This window comes from Mandrillus leucophaeus, unplaced genomic scaffold (genome assembly GCF_000951045.1).
Source record: "Mandrillus leucophaeus isolate KB7577 unplaced genomic scaffold, Mleu.le_1.0 Scaffold829, whole genome shotgun sequence".
In the NCBI taxonomy this organism is placed as follows: Eukaryota; Metazoa; Chordata; class Mammalia; order Primates; family Cercopithecidae; genus Mandrillus; species Mandrillus leucophaeus.
Genome location: NW_012109019.1, coordinates 720787 through 732923, shown reverse-complemented (window position 1 = coordinate 732923; position 12137 = coordinate 720787). Strand labels below are relative to the sequence as shown.

Below are 12137 nucleotides of genomic sequence, written 5' to 3'. Positions count from 1 at the left end.
TGCCCCTCCCACCCCATGGAAAACAGCATTTTCAAGTCTTGAACAGACGTATGTTAAAGATCGTTGGGACATTCATAAGTCCCAACAGAAATATAGTAAGCTGGTTGGCACAGGAAGGTGAAATACCAGTCATTCGTGTCTGGTATCTTGGTCTTCACATTTCATCATTTCCATTGCTGTGATTTCCAATTATAAAAACATTCGCAAGTTAAAAACTAGGAAACAGCCCTTAATGAACCTGATAAACAATGCACTTGTTTCCCACCGTGGTCATTGTGACTAATATTTCTATTTCTTTGAAGGAGGAGACAGGCCAGTTATTCAGGTTTTCAGACCTGTCCTGGAGACACTGTCCAGAATCATACAATATGGCAAACCAGCTTAAGAACTCTCAGCCTTCACATCTGTTAGCCAAGTGACTCCTCTCTCAGATGAATACAATATTTTAATTTTTTAAAAAGTAGGATTGGGTTATTCTAAATTTTCAAACAATAGGCACCTCATGGAAATCTTTTAATCTTTAAGTGAACATACAGAACATTTTTTAAGGATTAAAATACATGGTAGAATAACATTTCTTATTCATGTCACTTAGAAAACTACTTGGTAAGAATGTTTTAAATTTTTAAATCTTGGAGCTAATCTAATTAAGCCAAGCTACAGACAACAAACAGGCAAATAAATGCTAACTAGTTCTAACTTAATATAACATTTTCAAAAATTAAGGAATGATTTTAGAGAAAACGGCAGAAGAGATATAATGGTGCATATGAGATGGCAAGAGATAGAGAGGCAAAGCTTAATATACAGAGAGAGAGAGAGAGAGAAGTATATATTCTAATTCAGTTGCCCCTTTCAACAAGTTTAAGAAAGAGGACAAATAAAAAGGGCAGTTTTGTATTGGGACTGTGTTTCTTAGTTAGGGAGAACAGACAGACCAGTTACAGCTTTACAACTCTATTTTCAGTACTTAAATTACGGAGACTCACAACCTGCCATACATTCAACACCTGTCCCACTTCCCCTAATCTGGATCTGCACATCCACACACAGACAACAGCACAGTAAGACCTTTTAGTTATTTTCCTACCTATTTCATACTAACCAAGATTTTTCTATATTTTACAGTTTTCATTAAAATATGATGAATATATAAGGATCCAACATTTACAAAAGCATATTCAACAGGAAGAACTGTCCTTCTCCAAAGCTAACCACTGTTGACAAACCCATGTACATATTTATCCTCCTCAAAATGTCTATACATATATATGGGCGTGTGTGTAAGTACATCTTTATATAACTTTGTAGACACACTATTCTGTATGCATGTATATATTTACATATGTGTGTGTATACAAGAATATTCTGCATTTTGGTAGTTTTGTTTTCCATTAAAGATATTTTGGAAATTGTCCACATTGCCACTTATATAGAGATCTACCTCAATCTTTAAGGCTGCACAGTACTCCAGCATATGAATGTAGCATAATTTAATTAGTTATATGTTTGATTGGTGACTTCTAATATTACCATATTGCAATGAACATCTTGTGGATGCCTTTGCATATTGAAGCTGGAGTATCTGTGGGATAGAAACTTGGAAACAAAATTGCTGGTGTGAAGCACTTACAATTTTGCCATATACAGTACTGTGAAAAGACTTGTCAAAGGGGTTGTACCTATTACAGCCCACTGATAGTATATGAGAGCTCCTATTTGCCCTTAGCCTTGCTGTTACATCACCCCAACCGTGCTCGTTTGCACCATGTTTTCCCCCTCTTTCTGCTGGGTTATTCACAAGGGTTCCCTCCAGCTATTACCTACTTTCTATTTTCTTTATGCCTAGAAAGAGTTATCCATACTGGCTTTATCCAATCTCTTTTCCTATTTTTTATTCTTTAAATTTCTACTATGAAAATTCTAAACATGTATAAAAGTAGAGGAAATAGAATAGACCCTACATAAGCTCCTATGTGTCTGTCACCCAGCATCAACATAACATTCTGCTCATTTTATCTATTTTCTGACAACTGACTTTTTCTCCTGGAGTATTTCCAGGTAAATCCTAGTTAAAATCTCAACCATGAATACTACACCATGTACCTCTAAAGGTAAGGGGTTTTTTTTAAAAATAAAAGTCACTATACTTTCACCCAACAAAATTAATAATTCTTTAATATCTTCTGATACTCAGTCCATTATAAACTCTTCTCTAATTGCTTCAAAAATGTCTTTTTATAAAGTATCCAAACAAGGTCAAATAAGTATCCAAACAAGGTCCTTTAAGTTTCTCTAAGTCTTAAAGTCCTACTAACACTTTTATTTTGCAGCTTCAATTTGTTGAAGAAACTGGAATTTTTGTCCCATGGAATTTCCCACATTCTAGATTTAGCATATTAATGTGCTTTTCAATATCCTGTGTGTTTTTATTTATCATTAGATGTAGAGGCTTGATTAGATTCAGGTTCAATTTCATTTGTTTTAGGCAGTAATTCATCATAATTCAACATGGTATGTTGGGTTCTTGCTATTGCAACATAACAGAAACATGTCTCATTGTTCCTTTTTCAGTAATACTAAGATTGAACATCGGGTTCAGATGTTATGAACCTGAGCCATCCAATAAATGCTTCTCATCAACTTTTTATTTCATGCTTTTAGCAGCTGGATCTCTTACTTCATTAGAGGTGGCAAAATGGTGATTTCCTAATCTTATCATTCCTCTCCTATTTACCTATGATTCTTACATGAAGAAGTTTCCCTTATCAGGGTAACGTGATACACAAAGAAGTTGGCATAAATGATTCATTTTTCCCGTGAGCAATTTTCAAAATATTGAATTGGTGCCCTAGTAACCTCCAAAAGTGACCAATTAGTTTTTTAAATAGCATCATGATCTCATGTTTCAACCCATTACTCTTTCCGATGCTCACATTAACCCATCTTTGGCCAATGGAAACCCCTTCAGGTTAGCTCCTGGGTCCTTTTGACACAACCTTACTCTGACTGCTGACACAAAATATTCCAGACTCATCTTGTCCTTTGTCTGCCCCCTTTTAGTGGGACAGTCTGGGTGCGAGGGTGGGTCTTACTATTGAGCTGTGATTATTTCTAGGCCTTTTCAGTGAACAAAGCTATGCAATATGAGTTTTTCAGAAATAAAATCATGATTCTTTATTATATTCTTGTGTCTCTTTTCTCCTCCGCTGAAAATCTTGGCCCTTGATTCCAATGACACAAGTAAATATTTGCTTTAACACATATAAATACTCAAATGATACTACCAATATCATTGCTAAAAAAGAAAAACAAAAAACTATTGAATACAGTTTAAGATTTATTTGTGGTTGTTTGGTCTATAGGATATATTTCACTAGCAAAGTATAGACAAAATACTAGGCTTTCAAGTCACTTGAAGTAATTCTTCTGTGGGTCTATACCACCAACTTGACAGACTGTTAAGTTTGTTTTAGTTTTAAGAGTTGCCTTTTCAAAAAATGTTTATTATATAAAACATTGACAGGGCCTCAAAGTAAAAGGTATGTAAGATACAGAAATAGTTGCCATCCTTGTCTAGCTCCCTACCACCACTAATAAGGGGATTATTTTAGTAGTTATTGGTATAACTAATCCTTCTATTGCTTTACAAGAAAAGCAAATACATATATATTTTTTCCATTTGTCTCTTTGTTATACAACAGATAGCACACCATACATTCTCTTCTGTACTTTATATTTTTCATTTCCTATATTCTGGAGATTTCTCTAGACCAGAAGTACAAAAATAGTTCACAGTCCTTTCTACAGCTGTGTAGTATTCCATTGTATAGATATACCCTAGTTCCTTCCATCAATTCCCTATCAATGGAGATTTGGTTGGCTTCCAGTCTGTAGCCATTAGAAACAGTGCTGTAATCAAGACTTTTGTGCATATACCATTTCATATTCTTGCAAGTGCATCTCATATGGATTCTTAGAACTGGGTCTGCCAGGTTGAAGGATATACTCGTTTAATTTTGCTAGTTAACGAATACCATCCATAGGGATTTGTACTTTTTGGAGTGCCTGTTTCCCTACTGACTCAACAGAGTGCATTGCCTAACTTGGATTTTTCCCAATCTGACAGGTAAGAAAGGTATTTCCATTATTTTATTTTATTTTGCATTTGTCTTTTTACGCATATCCTCATATGTTTAAAGGCCACTTGCATTTTATTTTCTGTGAACTGTTCATATCTTTTTGCCTAATCTTCAGGTTCTTCTCAAAGTTTAAAATTCTTCATATGTGGGGCTACAATTAGCCCTCTGTGATAAATGCTGCAAATATTTTCAGCTATCCAAAAAAATATTTCTTCTTCTCTGTCACCCAGGCTGAAGTGCAGTGGCTTACTGCATCCTCAAACTCCTGGGCTCACAGTCCTCCCACCTCAGCCTCCCAAGTAGGTGGAACCCAGCCCAGGTACTTAAATTTTTTTTTTTTGTAGAGCCAGTCCTACTAGGTTGCCCAGGTTGGTTCTGAATTCCTGGTCTCAAGCAGTCCTTCTGCCTCAGCCTCTCAAAATGCTGGAATTATAGGCATGAGCCACTGCATCTGGCTGAAAATTCTTCTATAGACTTTTCTTTTTATTGCTTCTGAATTTTCAGTCCTAAGAAAGTTTTTCTGTCAGATTATACAACAATTCACCTATGTTTTCTTCTAGTTAGAAAGAGGGTTTCATTTTAAACACTGGGTCTTTGATCTATTCAGATTTTGTCCTGTGTACCCTGTGAGAAATCGATTCAATTTTATTTTTTTTCCAGATGGTTAACCACACTTGTCTCAACACCATTTTTAAAGCCTTTTTCTCTGAATGAGATGCTTCCTTTATCATGTACTAAATTCCTAGACTTTCTCATATTGTAAACATTATGTTATAATATTTAATAGAGTTATCCCTCCTTCCACATTGTTCCTTTCTAGGCATCTCCCAGCTATTTTTGTTTATTCTTTCCAGTACCTTGGTATAAGGAAAAACTTCTTGTTTTATTGAAATCAGGTATGGCCCTTTAAATATAAATATATATTATATATATGAATGAAGACATTTCAAAAGTGTTCTGCAAATCATATTCTAAAACCAACTTTAGGCAACTTTTTTGTTGGAATATTAGTCTTAGAAAAAAAAAGAAGAAAACAGAAATCATCTCAAGGGAATGCATGGACACAGGTAAAGCCATGTATGGCAGCCACAACACCCAGAGTAGCTAGCCTTCCCTAAGAACAGCAGCAGCATTTACTGAACATTCACTGGATCCATGGTCCTGTAGTTAACTATTATACAGAGACTGGTCCATACAAAAGACTTAAGAAAATACACAGCTGTCTATAGTGACTATCACAGGAAAATTTATTCTGTAAAATAAGATAAAAGTACGCTGTGCATAAGTAGGCAAAGATCAAATGCTGTAATAGATTTTTAAGAAAACATTTAGCACCCATTATATTTTTTTAAATGTGAGGATTGTGAACTTCCCTTCCAGCTCAATCTTCACAAAATTACATATACTACACCACAGGGTAAAATCTAACTTTAAAAAGAGTTACAACATCTTTCATATAAAGCAAATTCAGTCTGTAGGAAAATAAAGTATCACTTGATATTCGGGTATATCTTTTTCTTGAATCACTTGGTACATCTGTGGCCAGAAACTCCATTCATTAAGTAAACCAAGGAACTTCTTCCTTCCAAGGGCTGGGACCAAATTTCCTGTGCAAAAACCTTCCTGTATAAGTGAAACCTGTCATTCTCCCAGCAAAGGATAATTGAGATTAGAGAGTGTGTAAAACAAAAAAACAAAAATATTACCCAAATTATTTGTACCACATACAGGTTTGAAACTTGGCCATCCAAGATACTAACTAAAAAGACTATTATTGGCTGGGCGCGGTGGCTCAGTGAGCCTGTAATTCCAGCACTTTGGGAGGCCAAGGCGGGTGGATCACAAGGTCAGGAGATCGAGACCATCCTGGCTAACACGGTGAAACTCCGTCTCTATTAAAAATACAAAAAAAATTAGCTGGGCGTGGTGGTGGCGGGTGCCTGTAGTCCCAGCTACTTGGGAGGGTGAGGCAGGAGAATGGCGTGAACCTGGGAGGCGGAGCGTGCAGTGAGCCGAGATTGTGCCACTGCACTCCAGCCTGGGCGACAGAGCGAGACTCCATTTAAAAAAAAAAAAAAAAAGACTATTATTGTTCTTAAGGTAGAGAAATCAGACAATACATCTTGGCGCTCATGCTGCCTTCCTACACTAACCTAGTTAATCTGACAAGTGAGACAAATTGTTCATTGGGAAGATGTTTATATCATGCTTCAGTATAATTTGTCTATTCTTTTGTAGGGGAGAAATGTTGAAAACAGAACATTCAGTCTTTCTGGCAGTTAATCAACAGTGATACAACCTTACATTTCCTAACAACTACAAATTCCCTAATTAACCATTTTCAAAATGCAATAACAAAGCCATTAAACCACTATTTGCTCTAGTTCACTGTTTTTATTTACATAGCTACCTTTCTCCTGGACAAGCAATGTTAGCCAAAGATGCCTTCTTGATGACAATCCTATTCAATTTTTATTTATTTTTTTGGTGAAGGGTTTTCTCAGCAGCCAGTTACCACATGGAGCTTTTTCACAGTTTCAAAGAAGTTTTCCTCATTTTAAAACTGCAAGAAAATTCTACACTTGATGGTAGTTCCTAAAAAAATAGTTCAATCAACCTTTTAGAATTTTTGTAATATAACTTCAAGTATGTAATGATTTAATTAACACAATACTCTTAATAAACAACAACAACAACAAACCCAAGTGCTAGCTCATTTCTGGTGCCATGAGACATAATAGCACCACCTGTTTTTCTATTTTAGTGGTTAAAATGTATGCATTTTTAGCACCCATCTACAAAAGTTAGATGTTAATAAAAATACGACATTACTCAGCTTACTAGGAAGTAACAGTCTTAATATCCCCTTAAGTGAAGAAATTTGTTTCATTTGCTGTATCCTGGGTCATGGAAAAGAATAGTATGAAAGGGAGAAACAAAGAACAGCCTTTCAGCTAAGGCTTTTCAGTACCTGAATCACTGAAGTATTAAAGTCATGTTCCTTGGAAGTGTAGAATCATACCACACATAGGAGGTTCCAAGGAGTTATGTTGTTATACACTGTGTATGTCAGGATAGACCACATTTAAAATGCTGAACATGGCTTAGCAGCCTTAAATATAAAAAAGAGGTAAACTAGAAAAAGTAATGATAGTGATCAACTCCCATCCTTTAACCAAAACTCTGCCTTGTTGCTCCATTTCAAAAACAAAGTGAAATATTCTAAACAACTGACAGATTTTTTTACATAAAAACACATTGAATTTAGATTAATATCAGTCATCAGACACAATAAATACATGATGGGGAAGACAAAGAAAATAAAGTGCACCTTTACAGTGTAAGAGACTCAGAAATCACTTCCTAAATTGGCAATATAGATTGCAATATAAAAAGTAACTGATTAGCAAAATTAGATAAAAATTTTTCAGCTGAAAAATTAGTTTTTCAGTACATGAGAGGGACAAATAACCTTCTATTTAAAGGTATTAAATTTAGAGACTTGTATATTTTAATTTTGTGTAGGAGAAAGGAAAGCCATTCTTCTAGAAGGCACTAACTGGTTTAAATGTGCGAGTGAATTCCTAAAGAAAACATGTGCAAAGTATAGTCAAGAAGGCTGCCTGGTTCTTGTGTTGTATTCATTACTCTTCAGCATATACTATGAATTATTGCTGAACAACTGTATCAGTAACCAGGTTTTCCCATCAGAGTTTCAGTGTGTTCAGTCCACAGTGTCACAGATCTCCTTTACTTTCTGGTTGAATTCTTCTGGTTGATCTGCATATACATAATGTCCTGCCCCAAGAATAGCCTGGATAAGGAAAAGCATTCAGGTGGTTAGTGAGTAAAAGCATTTAATAAAACACAATGATATATAAGCAAAGATACTTAGTAATAAAAGTGAGAGCCACTATATTTAAATAAAACACATGATAAAAAATAACAATAATCTATAGGGACTATTAAGTATATCCATTAAAAGGATCTGAGAATAGAAAAATCTACTGATTGAATCTACATACAATTTTAATACGCAAAAAACACTAAATTGACCACTAATAAAAGTGCCAATAGAGAAACTGAAAAAAGTGAGACTGTGCCGCCTTGTGAGGTGGGAATTACTTTAAGAGCTACTGGACCAGTCCCTCTGTCCATCTCTCTTAATGCTGTGGCTCTAGGGACAGGAAAAGTCACTCAGAAAGGTGGTTCATGGTTTGGACATGAAGATGTATGCAGGCCAAACCCTGCACCCAACACATGTGGTATCAGGTCCCTGACTGAGGCTGCAGGTATAGCTTAGATGACCTGTAACACCAGGATGACCTAAAACCTCTTTTAAAGGAGATAATAAAACAGACTTCACTCATACCTAAAAACCCAAATCAAGTCACACACTTACTATTGTCTTCACATATGAATGTGGTCGTAAGGACTGGATGCTGGTGCCAGAATTGCCATCTATGCAGGAGCGGGCGCCAAAGATCACTGAAACTGGAATGTCAGGGTGCATTTTACCAATTCGCTGGAGCATTGGCCTTTTTGCCCATCCATAAGGAATAGTCATATTCTTGAAAGCTGTCTCACCACTTTAACAGCAAGGAGAAAATCACAATGTATGATTTTTGGGAATGAGTATGCATTGCACTGTCACTTCTATCAAAACACATTCATATTTAGCTTTTCCAGCACTTAAGAAAAACCTCAGCTTAAATAGACAATAATTTATGAGATAGTGTAAGGAATAAATCTCACAGATCACTGTTAGATAAGCAAGGCTGCTGTATACTTTAGCTGATTTTTTAAAAAGTTTTCCTGTAAACCAAAATGTACAACCTTAATTTTCTATCATTAAATTATTTATTGTGGAGATAGTTAAAAATATGTTTTTTCACCCTTATTTAAACTGATGTAGAAGGTAGCTTATCCCCAGGTTCATGGCACCAGCATTTCACCTGCAATGCCAAAACCATTACCAAGTTAAGAAACTCAGATAATATATTCTTGCAAACTCTCAGGATAGGTCTATTTGCTGTCACTTCTGCTATTTTTTTTTTTTTTTTTTTTTTTTTTGATGGAGTCTCGCTCTGTTGCCTAGGCTGGAGTGCAGCTACACAATCTTGGCTCACTGCAACCTCTGCCTCCCGGGTTCAAGCAATTTTCCTGCCCCAGCCTCCTGAGTAGCTGGGATTAGAGGCACGCACAACTAAATTTTGTATTTTCAGTTGAGATGGGGTTTCACCATGTTGGTCAGGCTGGTCTCAAACTCCTGACCTTGTGATCCGCCCACCTCGGTCTCCCAAAGTGCTGGGATTACAGGCGTGAGTCACCACGCCCGGCCACTTCTGCTATTCTTACAGAACTAGACAAAGTTCTAACCTGCCTTCTATGAAGAATTCAAGTCTCACCACAAGAAAGGTAGCAAACTAGGACTACATGAACACATGTAATCATGAAATAAGAGGACGTGAAGAGTAAAACTTAGACCATGCAGGAAAAGGAATGATGTTCCTGGGGCAGACCCCTAAAAACCGCTGTTGGAGCAAGTCAATCAATGTGTTCACCTAATCCACAAGATCTGACTGCCTAGCAAGTCACAAAACCTCAATCTCTTGAGGACCTTGAACCTCTAGCCTCCTTCACTCTTGGCAGAGAACCTCTAACCTACTTTACTAAAAAGACTGAGGCTACAGCTACACCTATAAATAGCTACCATGGCCTCAATCTTTTTAATAAAGTAGGTGTACATATTATCTGCCAAAAGCGAGGGAGGAAATAAAAGGGAGGGAGGCCGCCTCTGCATCTCCCCTCTTAGCGTTTCATCCAAACCTCAGTCTTAGAAAGGATGAGATACCACTTCTGTGTCTTAAAGTGTGCTCCATGACCCACCTATGCAGAATCACCAGAGTATTTGTTAGAGATGCAGCCCAGAAATGCTAGTCTCAGTCTTAGAAATTAGCCTCAGGAGTCACATTTTAACAAGCACCCCCAATAATTTCAGTACACGACATAGCATGAGAACTGTAGCTCTCATCTTTGCACTCTATTCTTGTTGCTCCTCCTAGAAACTCTAGGGCCTTATCGTTTGGCCTCCTCCTAGTTCACCACTGTCGTCAGGCTATGTTTTCTCTACTGGTACTTTTCACCCAACATCCATAAGTAGTATTTGTAAAAAATACATTTGGCCCTCTTGCTCCCTCTGCTACTATGCCCCATTCTGTCTCTCTCCTTCTAATCACTGTCAAAATACATGCAGAATCCCTCACTTCCGCCTCACCCTCTGCAGCTGCATTTCTAAGGCTGACCTACAGATGTTTAGAGTTGTTCAGGAGTACAATCATCAAATGGACTTGAAAAATACTACACAGCATCTCCCATTCACTTGGGAAATTCAATACCCTTCGGTATAGTAAAGGATAATTCATAGTACAGACACCCATTTACTTTTGTTTAATCTGCACCCTTTTTTCTTTTTTTGATGAAACATTCATACTCAGTTTGGGAAATACTTCATGTGAAATTCTTCAACTCTCAACTCAAACCGTCTCTTGGAGATGCCCAAGACCAAGACTTCTATAACTTATTCATAAGAACTTTGAGGGAAGAGTGAACATCTCACTTTTTAATCCGCCATCAGAACTCAGCACAATGTTTTATACAGTGGGTACTCTAAGAATAGATGAGTAAAATAAAATGTATTAGACACATGTCCTTTTAAATTCAGTAATTTAACTACTGACAAAAATCTTCTGGACCACTGATATATTTTAAAAAAAAGGCTGGGAACGGTGGCTCATGCCACTTTGGGAGGCCGAGGTGGGCGGATCACCTGGGGTCAGAAGTTCAAGACCAGCCTGACCAACATGGAGAAACCCCGTCTCTAATAAAAATACAAAAAAATTAGCTGGGCGTGGCAGCGCATGCCTGTAATCCCAGCTACTTCGGAGGCTAAGGCAGGAGAATCGCTTGAACACGGGACACAGACGTTGCAGTGAGCCAAAATGAAGCCATGGCCCTTCACCCTGGGCGACAAGAGCAAAACTCCATCTCAAATAAATAAACAAATATTTAAAAAAAAAAAAATAGTCTAAAACACACACACACAGTGAATTGAGAAACCTAACCCTCACCTTGGAGTCTGTACATTACAGTGGTAGATGTATTCTGTCACAGTATCGTCTTCGAACATTGAAGAATACTTCCGTTTGAAATCAGGCCTTAAACGCTGCACTAGACTTAAACCTATTTAACAGGAAATTTTAAAAATGCATGTTTTAAATTATAATTAACTTATCAACTAAATAATATACAAAGTTTTAGTGCTTGTCTGTGTAATGACTGTTATGTGCACACACACATATATATGTATTCAAATATATATTGTAGGTGGTGAAAAGCACACATTCTGATAGCTGTCCTCCTAAAGATCCCCAAGGAAATATTAATATAAGAATTAAAGAGTATTGTATTTTGACTTGCAGATGTGCTTTAGGGCCTCAAAAACATGTAAGTTAGAAGGCACTTTTGTAGGTAAATAAATTCTTTAAATGTGGCCAGTGAGTAGCTCATACATAAAATTAATGTATTAACTTGTATTTCTTCCATAATTACAACACATTAACATCTAAATGAAGTAAACTAGTATATATAATTATTTATGTGTGAAAATAAATTCATTTTTTTCTTGGGACCCTAGCAAGACCCCCTGCTAAGGTTATCCTTGGTGGTGCACACAGCCCCACTCTAGAAAAAGCCAAGGGCGCCCGGGAGCAGTGGCTCACGCCTGTAATCCCAGCACTTTGGGAGGCCGAGGCGGGCGGATCACAAGGTCAGGAGTTTGAGACCAGCCTAACCAACATGGTGAAACTCCCATTTTGTATTTGTACTGAAAATACAAAAATTAGCCGGGTGTGCACCTGTAATCCCAGCTACTCAGGAGGCTGAGGCAGGAGAATCACTTGAACCTGGGAGGTGGAGGTTGCAGTGAGCCAAGAT

The 12137-nt window shown here is 37.0% G+C and overlaps 1 protein-coding gene across 1 annotated transcript in view; it reads right to left on the bottom strand.

The window, feature by feature from the left end:
* Window positions 1-6520: 6520 nt before the first annotated feature.
* ABHD5 (abhydrolase domain containing 5) overlaps window positions 6521-12137 on the bottom strand; it is a 29187-nt gene continuing 23570 nt past the window's right edge. The window contains exons 5-7 of the mRNA XM_011968084.1: window positions 11273-11384; window positions 8545-8731; window positions 6521-7956 (exon numbers count right to left, since the gene is read on the bottom strand). Of these exons, the coding sequence (XP_011823474.1) occupies window positions 7867-7956; window positions 8545-8731; window positions 11273-11384 (389 nt within the window). The 3' untranslated portion in view covers window positions 6521-7866. The remainder of the gene's footprint in view (window positions 7957-8544; window positions 8732-11272; window positions 11385-12137) is intronic.